General features: G+C 40.7%; 3 protein-coding genes across 4 annotated transcripts in view; all 3 read left to right on the top strand.

The window, feature by feature from the left end:
* The window catches only part of pcdh2ac (protocadherin 2 alpha c), a 183,655-nt gene that overhangs the window by 71,812 nt on the left and 99,462 nt on the right, over positions 1-12,381 (top strand). The window lies entirely within an intron of this gene.
* On the top strand, positions 3,854-6,449 carry LOC116697042 (protocadherin alpha-3-like). The gene has a single exon (XM_032528348.1). It carries the CDS (start codon positions 3,994-3,996, stop codon positions 6,385-6,387), a length of 2,394 nt encoding a protein of 797 aa, XP_032384239.1. The 5' UTR covers positions 3,854-3,993; the 3' UTR covers positions 6,388-6,449.
* On the top strand, positions 10,171-12,059 carry LOC116697057 (protocadherin alpha-9-like). Its single transcript, XM_032528354.1, is given in 2 exon segments — positions 10,171-11,871; positions 11,873-12,059. Coding segments are annotated over 2 exon segments (1,485 nt in total). The 5' UTR covers positions 10,171-10,563; the 3' UTR covers positions 12,050-12,059.

Below are 12,381 nucleotides of genomic sequence, written 5' to 3'. Positions count from 1 at the left end.
AAAAATCTAAATTATACTGTCCTATCTCCCCGATTGGGCAATGACAGCTAATGACAACATCAAATAGAAGAGTCGCTTTGGCAACAGTAGCAAGCTTTTTCTCCTGCCTGTTGTTTTACAGTAGAGTAACTAATTATGTGATTTATGAGAATTGTGCCATCCCTTTCTAAATGAGTGAACACTGTGTTGGTGTGCCTCTAGTTTTATCTCAAGGGTATGTGTATGTCTGCATTTGGGCATGCTCCATATTGCTGTGTCCTGGTTTTCATTGTGTACCGGCTCATGTTTCCCTAGACCCGCCCCTGTCCTACTTACTCCAGAAACCAGTGCAGGCAGATTTAGAAATAAATGTTTAAGTGCTAGTTGGATTAAATACTAAAAGTGATTTATCTTCCCTTATCTTTTATCTATCCATCTATCTATCTATCTATCTATCTATCTATCTATCTATCTATCTATCTATCTATCTATCTATCTATCTATCTATCTATCTATCTATCTATCATAACATATTCTAATACGGATCATTCTTTTGTGTAACTGTTCATGTTTAGCTGTATGTAAGAGAATATAGAATAGAACATATACAAGTAAGAGTCTAGCCTTCTAGATGTATTATATCATGTACTCATTGTGTCTATCCACAGAATCATGATTTAATATATTTTTAATATATATATCAGTGTCATATGGTAGCTAGGGAGATAAATCTCCCCTGTAGAAAATACCCCCTCATCAAAAGCAAGTATATCCCTTTCTATTTGTAGACATCTTTATCTTTCCAAGTGACATTTCCCTTCCTCCCTTCTTCATTTGAGTTCCTCTTCTGCAATATCACTTCCTATGTCCTGTTTCTATTACATTAAGCCAGTCTTGTTACCTCTTTATCTCCATACACCTCCTTTGCTTTATCAAAGAACAGAAGTCATTAGAGCACTGCAATTGGGTGTGGTCACACTGTTTCTAAAATCAAGTGATACATGAGTCATATCCGAGCTGTTTGTCAGAGAATCACCAGATACTTTTAACCTATCAATTAAACACCTCAGCACACAAAGAAAAAGCATAAATAAATAGATCTGAACAAGAAGCATGATATCGTACTGGAGGGTTGGTACTGAGTAAAGCAGGAAACATGCACAAGGAGTAGGTTGCCCCCTTGTGCTGTGATGAGCTCTACTCCATACAAAAATAGTACAATGACATCAGTATCTCGTCACATGAAGCAGGATGTAGTGTGCACACTGCAGGAGTGGGGGTGGTCCCCAGAGCCTTGGCCCTGAGAGGGTGCCGTGGGTTGGGCACGGCTGACTGCAAAGGTCAGGCTCACTGTGGGGCTGTGGGGTGGAAAGAGAAGTGCACTGCTGTTAAAGTGAACCTGTCATATTGAATATGCAACTGCAGTGCTGCATTATCAATGCATGAGCAGCCCAACAGCAACTGTGGACAGCCTAGTGTGTTATGCATACAGGTGGAGTTTGATGGATTTGAGAGAGGTGTGTGTGTGTGTGTGTGTGTGTGTGTGTGTGTGTGTGTGTGTGTGTTTTGCCTGTCACAAGGTGATCTGATTTGTTAAGAGAGATTAGAAGGACTACGTGAAAGTGAACTGTTTAGATAACAATTTAGAAGTAGGTAGAAAGTCCAGTGAATTACTTTTTATACTATCCAATGCCTTTGGAAAAAATAAACCCATAGGCTACTGCATTAGTGAGGGGGTGTGTGTGCATTTGTGCACACATGCATCATGTCTGTGCCTGAGATGGCGTTGCTATGGAGACAAGAGAGCTGTGCAGAAGGAGAGAAGAAAGGGGGGGAGAGAGACTCGCCTTGGAGCATGTACAGATAGCACCCTTCCCCCATCAACTCACACACGGATGAATAATACAGTACACACCCTTATAACACATTTACTCACAAGCACACACACAGTTGATGGTTAGGTGAAAGACTATCATACAGTTGTTAGTATGGAGGAGCTAATTTGGTAACTATACATGGTGGCAGCCCTTTAATAATGCAGTAAACACGAGTAACACTGCTGCCGACTGCTTCCGCCCATGCCACCCCCCTCCTTTCACCTACTGCTCACTTTGCCCCTTCAATCATACTGCATACTGTTTCTCTTTTTAACTTCATCACGTGATAGGTAAACCACAGACAGAAAAGCAGGTTAAAAGGCACACATGCATTCAACTACTACTGTAGATTTATTATGCACAGCTCCCTGTGTTTAGGGAGTAAATAGTGTGTTTTCTTATTTACCATTTATTTACAATTAATTATTCAGCACATTAAATTATCATGTTCTCAGGATATGTGACTTTTATCAATGCATACAGAGTTTTGATATAAAAACTGAAATACTGTATTCATGAGGACATGGTTAATTTAATCAACTAAAACGTTATCAATGAACGCTGTTTGCAGATTTATTATTATATAATTGTTTCTGCTTTAGTGCATGCAGAGCTATTGATGGATTAATTGACCACTCTGCAGATGCTTCCCAGATGAGCTGTATTTGGCACTGGAAGAAAAGGTGATGTGTGTTCAGCATCTTTTTTGTCTCCATGACCCAATCAATGTTTGCCCTCCAGTTGGATTCAGTACTACATCCTCTGATATCATTCACAAACTGTGTGAGGGCAATATAGTACTATGTTTCCTGGGGGATTGTAAATCTAGTTACTACTGTAGCTGTTCTATATTTCTTGGAAGGTTTTGACTGGTACTAGTAAAGAGGTTTTAATAAACATGTAAATGCTTACTCCAATCGATAACCTACAAAACAAGGTCACACAAAGCATAATCCTGGTACAATAAAGATACATTCTCTTTGATTTTATTAGAAAATGAATCCAGAAAAAAGTCTTGTAAGGATGTTGCAGTATAGACAGTGACGTCTGTGTGTGTCCTACATGTACATTCTGTACAATGTCCTTGTACAGTACATACCATTTTTAATTGCATTGCATTAGGAAAATTGAGCGCACAGGTCATCTTTTGTGAGCTATTATTAATATTGCATTTTTGGGTTAGCGGATGACTGCAGCTCAGTGTGTGATGGTTATTAAAATGTTCAAATCAAATCATGTTTCCTGGAAATAGGACAAGAGTTTCTGAACCCCAGGCTTAATCCGGGGATTTCAGACAAGGGAATGTCCATAAACTCATGACTACTGTCTCTTTTGAAATGTGGAGAAACACAACATTACACCAAAATACACAAAGATACTGTATAATTTTTTTTTATATATATATATATATATATTTTTTTTTTTTGGGCCATTGTTCACCCTTATATTGCAGTTGTATGAAAATTTTAGTTATGACTGAAATCATTATTTGAACAAATATGTAGTAATTTGATGCCATATTTAAAAATGCATGTGTGTGAATAGATATATACACATATACAGTATATATATGTATATCTATATATATCTATATATATCTATCTATATATATATATATATATATATATATATATATATATATATATATATATATATATATATATATATATATATATATATATATATATATATATATATATATATATATATATGAAGGAGTTCTGACACAGTCACACACATCAGTGTATACAAAGCCCTTGTGTGCTGTCCATGGTGCTTAAATGCAATTTCGAGATTTTATTTTAGTTAGGCTATTCAGTAGCACATATATTTATCTATAGATTATGGCATGACGTAGCTGTTTAAAACCAAGCATCATGCTCTCTGCATGTTGTCCATATCACCACGTGGCGCCGCTGTTGATCCATCAGAGACAGGGGTAGCTCTGATACAACTAGGCCCCTCCCGTTTACAGGGGATTGGGACATTTCTTCATTCTTTGTTAGAGGGAGAACGGTGGAACAAACACACAATTTCCGATTATATTCAAAGCTCACCTTGGTTGATCTTTTCCACACTGCCTGCAATTTTTGATCTTGGAAGTCATATTCATGCTTTGTTTATAGTGGACAGAAATATGTCTTCGCTTTGTAGATGGAGCTTTTTCAGGATATGTCTTTGGTTCTTTCTACTGGATTGTTACTGGGAAACGGTGTCTGGGCAGCTCTCCTATTCCGTCTCAGAGGAGGTAAACCCGGGGACTCCTGTTGGAAATATCGCTAAGGACCTGAACCTTAATTCACAGGACTTGGAATCCCGTAGCTTTCAAATTGTTACTACATCAAAGAAAAAATTCTTCGAGGTAAATCTAAAGACTGGTGTTCTGCATGTCACTGAGAGAATAGACAGAGAGGAGCTTTGCACAGATGAACTCAAATGTTCAGTAAGTGTAGAAGCCGTCATCAATAACCCTTTAAAGCTTTACCGTATTGATGTAGACATTTTAGATGTAAATGACAATGCCCCATTGTTTACGACCAAATTGCAACATTTATACATTGCAGAGAGTACTTTACCAGGAGTGAAATTCGCATTATCTGAAGCAACTGATGCAGATGTGGGGAGAAACGGAGTCAGTACTTACAAAATAAGCCAAAGTGAGCATTTCTCTTTGGCAGTGCACAAAGCAGGTGAAAGCGTGTCTGCTGAGTTAGTGCTGCAGAAAGCTTTAGACCGAGAGAAGCAGCCTGTGATCACCATGACACTAACTGCTGTAGATGGAGGGAGCCCTCCAAAATCGGGCACCTCACAGCTCGTTATCAATGTTCTAGACATTAACGATAACATTCCGATATTCAGCAAAACGTTGTACAAGACAAAAATTCCCGAAAACACGCCACTGGGCACAGTAGTAATCGCTGTGAACGCCACCGATGCAGATGAGGGCTTGAACAGTGAGATTGTGTATTCACTAAGAAGCAAAGATCAAGATCACGTACTTAATATCTTTGAAATTGATAGTAAAACTGGTGTCATTAAGGTAAAAGGCAATATAGACTTTGAAGAAAAAAAGGCTTTTGAGATACGTGTAGAGGCTAGTGATAAAGGGCAGCCTCCGATGTCTGCTCACTGTAAAGTGCTGTTAGAGGTCGTGGACGTGAATGATAATGCTCCAGAGATTACTGTGACGTCATTACGTACCACCGTGAAAGAGGACGCTAATGTAGGCACCGTAGTTGCTCTAGTATCAGTCCTCGATAAGGATGGTGGCAAAAACGGTGATGTAAAACTAAAAATTGAAAATGAGGTTCCTCTCAAACTCGAAACAAACTACAAAAATTATTATTCTTTGTTAGTGCACGGGCCCTTGGACAGAGAGAGTGTCTCCATCTACAATGTCACCATAGTCGCCACTGATGAGGGAACACCGTCACTATCGAGCACGAGTGTACTATCTATACACGTTTCTGATGTAAATGATAACGCACCTCGGTTCACAGAGACCATAATTAATGTATTCGTGAAGGAGAACAGTCCAGTGGGAGGAAGTATTAAAACAGTGACTGCCACTGATGCTGACGCTGACCAGAACAGTCAGGTTAGCTATTCGTTTTTACAAAGTAACAGTAACTCACTGCCACTCTCGACTATGGTGAACATCAACTCAGAGACTGGAGACGTAGTCAGCCTGCAGTCTTTTAACTATGAGGAGTTAAAAACGTTTCAGTTTAAAGTTCAGGCCACAGACTCTGGTGTTCCTCCGCTCAGCAGCAACGTGACTGTGAACGTTTTAATTCTGGATGAAAATGACAATAATCCAACAATTCTCGCGCCCTACTCTGAGCACGGCTCCGTTAACAGTGAGAGCATCCCCTATTCTGCTGAAGCGGGATACTTTGTGGCAAAGATCAGGGCTGTAGACGCAGACTCTGGATACAATGCGCTGCTTTCTTATCACCTGTCTGAGCCCAAAGGAAACAACCTCTTCCGGATCGGAACCAGCACCGGAGAAATCAGGACTAAGAGGAGAATGAGTGACAATGACCTGAAAACTCACCCCTTGGTGGTGTTGGTTTCTGATAACGGAGAACCCTCCCTGTCAGCTACTGTGTCTATTGATGTGGTGGTGGTGGAAAGCACAGCTGACATCCAGACTCAGTTCAGACATGTGCCCCTAAAGGAGGAGAGCTTCTCTGATTTAAACCTGTATCTGCTGATCGCCATCGTGTCGGTGTCAGTGATCTTTCTGCTGAGTCTCATCAGTTTAATAGCTGTCAGATGCCACAGGACAGACGGCAGTTTCAGCAGGTACAGCGCCCCAATGATCACCACCCACCCTGACGGGAGCTGGTCTTACTCCAAATCTACTCAGCAGTATGACGTGTGTTTCAGCTCAGACACGCTGAAGAGTGACGTAGTGGTTTTCCCCGCCCCGTTTCCGCCTGTAGATGCTGAGCTGATCAGTATTAACGGAGGAGACACTTTTACCAGAACTCAGACTTTACCTAACACAGACAAGGTAAGATATTAAATACATCAAGTATTCGTTGCTGCACTTTTTCTATGTAGAGAATTGTTTACGATATAGCGCAGTTTTATTTAGCCTACGTTATTTTTTTAAGGAGAGATGCTATGTAGCGTCAAGAAACCGTTATTACCTTTACACCGAATGACCTTTTTTTAAAGTTAATTATAATCAAGGAAAATAAAAAGAGTTGTAGTTCGTATATAGTAGACTTTAGAGTGCTTTTCATGTGTTGTTTGGCTTTTTGTGGGTCGCTATCCGTGGTGCTGATGTCCACTTTTAAAATTTCTTTCAATTCCCAGAACATGACGCAAAACCAAACCGTGTTTAAGTCTACGATGTTTTAAAATTAAATTACAAATGTCTTTGCCAATAACTGTTGAACAACATGTAACATGTTTCAAATGGTACCTTCATGATAACTTTCTATTTAATCTTCGCGATCACTTTGATCTTCAGTTTTGAAAAGTCATAGGCATTCTGTATTTACAAAAAACAAACAACTCAAAGTCACTGCTGCAAAGCATTTAAATAGGCTTTCAGATAATTTAAAAAAAAGAAAAAAAGGCTTATTTTAAAGATCCTTTTAGTCAAACAATATTAGTTTTAGTAATCAGTGGTTTAACTTTGTTGTTTAATACTTGATCTTTTTATTTTTGCGATTTTTTCGTCTTTAAGGAAAAGTAATAATGTTTACTATTTCAAATGTTTTGTTTGATGTAGCAGTATTTTTGCCATATGTCCACACGGGGACACTGTAGACCATCACATTTGGACGATCTCGTTGGTGGATCAGGGCTCCTCCCAGATTCAGAGGATGATGTTTCTGTGGGCTTTGTTACAAAGAGAGGTCGAACGACAAAGAACGGTTCTCCTCCTTAGTTGTGGAAATGCGGACATTTTGTACTGGAATATATCATTCCTGATGCTGATCTCGTAGTTGTAACGTATTGTCCAGATTTGCCTACATGTCCCTTCTCGATTTATGGAATAATGCATTTGCCGAGCAGAAGCAGCTCTGTGTGGATCTATCTCTTGGTCGTGCTGCTGGATTGTTACTGGGAAGCGGTGTCTGGGCAGCTCTCTTACTCCGTCTCAGAGGAGGTAAATCTGGGCACTGTTGTCGGAAATATCGCTAAAGATCTGAGCATCAATGTCCAGGATTTGGAGTCCCGCATGTTTCAGATCGTTGCGGGATCAAAGAGAAAATATCTCGAGGTAAACCTAAAGACTGGTGTCCTGTACGTTAATGAGAGAATAGATCGAGAGGAGCTCTGCGGCGATGAACCCAAATGTTCGCTCAGTGTAGAAGCAGTTATTAATAACCCTTTAAAACTGTACCGGATTGAAATAATCATTTTAGATGTGAATGATAATTTCCCATCATTCCTCAGCACTTCGCAGATAATTAACATAACTGAGAATACAGCAGCAGGAGCGAAATTCCCCTTGCAAATAGCCCACGATGCTGACGTCGGTAAAAATACTGTAAATAGCTACAAGCTTAGCCAAAATGAACATTTCTCTCTCGCTACACATAAAGGAGAGAGTGTTACCGCGGAATTACTGCTTCAGAAAGTTTTAGACAGAGAAAAACAGTCTGTGATCCGACTCATACTGACCGCCATTGATGGAGGGACTCCTGCTAAATCTGGCAGTATGACTATAATAGTGAATGTATTGGACATCAATGATAATCCTCCTGTATTCAGCCAAACTCTCTATAAAGCCAGTGTGTATGAGAACGCTAAGATAGGGACATCGATAATAACATTAAATGCGACTGATTTAGATGCAGGCCCAAATGGACAGGTGTTGTACTCCTTTAGTAAAATAGACCGTGTGACTAAAACTGATCTGTTTGCTATAGACGAAAAAACTGGGACTGTAACAAATAAAAAGAATATCGACTTTGAAGAGAATAATGCTTTTGAGATTCGAGTACAAGCCTGTGATGGAGCTTCCTTCCCGATGACCTCACATACCAAATTATTGATTGAAGTTGTAGATGTCAATGACAATGCCCCTGAAATTACAGTTACTTCACTGCTGAACACCGTGAAGGAGGATGCGTCCATTGGCACCGCCATTGCGCTTGTTTCAGTATTTGATAAAGACGGAGGTAGAAATGGGATGATGAGCTGTATCATTTCCAATCATGTTCCTTTTAAATTGGAGTCAAATTATAAGAATTACTACTCGTTGGTGGTGGATGGTCCTCTTGACAGAGAGAGCGCGTCTCAATACAATATCACCATCACTGCGACTGATGAGGGCAGCCCACCTCTCTCCAGCACGAGCGTTATTAATGTGCACGTCTCAGATGTTAATGATAACACACCTGTGTTCACAGAAAACATAATCAATGTCTATGTGAAAGAAAACAGTCCAGTAGGAGCAGTTATAAAAAAGGTTTCAGCAATTGATGCAGACATCGATCAAAACGGTCAGGTTAGCTATTCATTTTTACAAAGTAACAGTAACTCACTGCCACTCTCGACTATGGTAAACATCAACTCAGAGACTGGAGATATAGTCAGCCTGCAGTCTTTTAACTACGAGGAGTTAAAAACGTTTCAGTTTAAAGTTCAGGCCACAGACTCTGGTGTTCCTCCGCTCAGCAGCAACGTGACTGTGAACGTTTTAATTCTGGATGAAAATGACAATAATCCAACAATTCTCGCGCCCTATCTAGCACGGCTCCGTTAACAGTGAGAGCATCCCTATTCTGCTGAAGCGGATACTTTGTGGCAAAGATCAGGCTGTAGACGCGACTCTGGATACAATGCCTGCTTTCTATCACCTGTCTGAGCCCAAAGGAAACAACCTCTTCCGATCGGAACCAGCACCGAGAAAATCGGACTAAGAGGAGAATGAGTGACAATGACCTGAAAACTCACCCCTTGGTGGTGTTGGTTTCTGATAACGGAGAACCCTCCCTGTCACTACTGTGTCTATTGATGTGGTGGTGGTGGAAAGCACAGCTGACATCCAGACTCAGTTCAGACATGTGCCCCTAAAGGAGGAGAGCTCTCTGATTTAAACCTGTATCTGCTGATCGCCATCGTGTCTGTCAGTGATCTTCTGCTGATTCTCATCAGTTTAATAGCTGTCAGATGCCACAGGCCAGACGGGTTTCAGCAGGTACAGCGCCCCAATGATCACCACCCACCCTGACGGGAGCTGGTCTTACTCCAAATCTACTCAGCAGTATGACGTGTGTTTCAGCTCAGACACGCTGAAGATTGACGTAGTGGTTTTCCCCGCCCCGTTTCCGCCTGTAGATGCTGAGCTGATCAGTATTAACGGAGGAGACACTTTTACCAGAACTCAGACTTTACCTAACACAGACAAGGTAAGAAAAGCACGAAAAAGCAACACATTTCAGTGCTAGTTTTTCAGGGCTGCGTCTGAGAAAATGTCCTGCCGTGTTCCTTTCTCTAGATGTATGAAAAGGAAATTACTTTGTGAAAGCTTTCTGTTTATGTACATGTGTTTTCAAATGTGTATTCTTACATACACTAAAGTGATGGAAACATTGAAGAGTAATCCTCTCATTAATTCTTCCGAGATGGTTGCTGTTTGCTTGTGCCGTTGTCCATGGTGCTGGAATAAGAGCCACGATGTAGTGTGTGCGGTCTGGAGGGTTTATTCACTGAAGTTTTCTTACAATAGTCTGTCTCTTGACATGTGACGTATAACGTTAATGTAAAACTTAGAGAGAGAGACAAAGAAATGCATTATTGTTAGTTTTTATTATTTTATTTGTATGTTTTCATTTTACACAAATCTGTAAATAAGTAAATATCGGCATTAGACAGTTTTTGGTCTACTGTCAGTGTGACTTCTTGTTAGCTGTAGGTTGACATGAAAGTTCAGAAGAATATTGGTGATTTATCCATTTGAAGTGGTAAATGTAGTTATTTAAAACAACCACACGGGGACATTGTAGACCATCACATTTTAATGTCCATCTTGGTTGCTTCATGCTCCTCCCAGATTCAGAGGATGCTGATGTTTCTCGGGGCTTTGTTACAAAGAGACGCAGTGGAAGAACGGATTGCGTTGCCATCATTCTGTCTTTTCCACCCTAAAAGACAGGAAACTGGATTCTGGCACTTTGCTTTCATCCAGAATTTTTGAGACCAGAATCCATATGCTCTGTTCACGTTGGATACAAATATGTCGACGCGGAGTTTACGGAGCACTTTTGGGATTTTTATGGTCGTTGTTATTTTGGATTGTTGCTGGGAAGCGGTATTTGGACAGCTCTCTTACTCTGTATCAGAGGAGGTAAACCAGGGGACATCTGTGGGAAACCTCGCTAAAGATCTAAACCTTAATGTTCACGACCTGGAAGCACGTATGTTTCAGATTGTAAGCGGATCAAATAGAAAATATTTCGACGTAAATCGGAAAACTGGTGTTCTATATGTCAATGAAAGAATCGACCGCGAGGAGTTGTGTGCGAAGGCTATAAAATGTACCGTCAATGTAGAGGCCGTGATCAACAATCCACTAAAGCTTTACCGTTTGGAGGTAAATATAGTCGATATAAACGATAATGCGCCATATTTCCCTGAGCATTTGCAGACTCTTAACATTGCTGAAAGTACTGTGCAAGGAGGGAGATTTGGATTTATAGGAGCATCGGATCTCGATGTTGGTAAGAATAGTGTTAGTACATACAAGATAAGTCCAAATGAATATTTTTCTTTAGAGATTCTCAAAGGGGGAGAGGCTGTGTCCGCCGAGCTTGTGCTTCAGAAAGCTTTAGACCGAGAAAAGCAACGCACTGTAAGACTTATAGTGACAGCAGTTGACGGAGGAATTCCACCTAAATCAGGAACGTCTCAGATCATTATTAATGTTTTAGACATTAACGACAACGCTCCGGTTTTCAGCAGTTCTTTATACAAGGCACGGATTTCTGAGAATTTAGCAGTAGATAAAACAGTTATAACGCTGAATGCAACAGATGCAGATGAAGGATTAAATGCTGAGATAGAATATTCATTGAGAAGTAGAGGTCAGGATCATGTTATAGAGGTATTTGACATTAATCCTAAAACAGGAGCGATTTTAGTCAGAGGTCGAATAAACTATGAAGAACACCCTGCGTTTGAGATTCATGCCCAGGCCAGTGACAAAGGCCAGCCTCCGATGTCGGCTCATTGTAAGGTGCTGGTTGAAGTGGTGGACCTGAATGACAACGCTCCTGAGATCACTGTGACGTCACTATTAAACACAGTGAAGGAGGACACAGAAGTTGGTACTGCTATAGCACTTGTCTCTGTACTGGACAAAGATGGTGGGAAAAACGGAATAGTAAAAGCTGTCGTTCTGAATGAGAGTCCCTTCAAACTGGACACAAATTATAAAAACTATTATTCGTTAGTAGTTGATGGTCCGCTCGACCGAGAAACTGTAGCCGAGTACAATGTTGTTATTGTCGCAACTGATGAAGGGACTCCACCTCTCTCCAGCACCGAACATAGTGACAGTTCACGTGTCTGATGTCAATGATAACCCGCCTCGCTTCACAGAGCCGCTGATTAATGTCTATGTGAAAGAGAACAGTCCAGTAGGAGAAGTTATTAAAACGGTGACTGCAGTTGACGTCGATATCAGTCAAAACGGTCAGGTTAGATTTCATTTTACAATGTAGAACAGTTACTCTATACGTATCTACAATGGTGCAACAATTCAACTCGAGCCCCCCCCACCGTGTAGGACGTAGTCAGCTGCAGTCTTTTAACTATGATGTTTAGTTAAAAACGTTCAGTTAAAGTTCAGGCACAGACTGGTGGTTAATCCGCTAGCAGCAAACGTGACTGTGAAAACGTTTGAATCCTGGATGAAATGCCAAGAATTCCAACAAATTCTCGCGCCTATTCTGGAGCCCGGCCCGTGAACAGTGAGAGCATCCCCTATTCTGCTGAAGCGGGATAATTTGTGCAAAGATCAGGGCGTAGACGAGACTGCTGGATACAGCGCTGC

Source organism: Etheostoma spectabile, chromosome 10 (genome assembly GCF_008692095.1).
Source record: "Etheostoma spectabile isolate EspeVRDwgs_2016 chromosome 10, UIUC_Espe_1.0, whole genome shotgun sequence".
Taxonomy (NCBI): Eukaryota; Metazoa; Chordata; class Actinopteri; order Perciformes; family Percidae; genus Etheostoma; species Etheostoma spectabile.
This window is presented reverse-complemented; position numbering and strand designations above follow the sequence as displayed.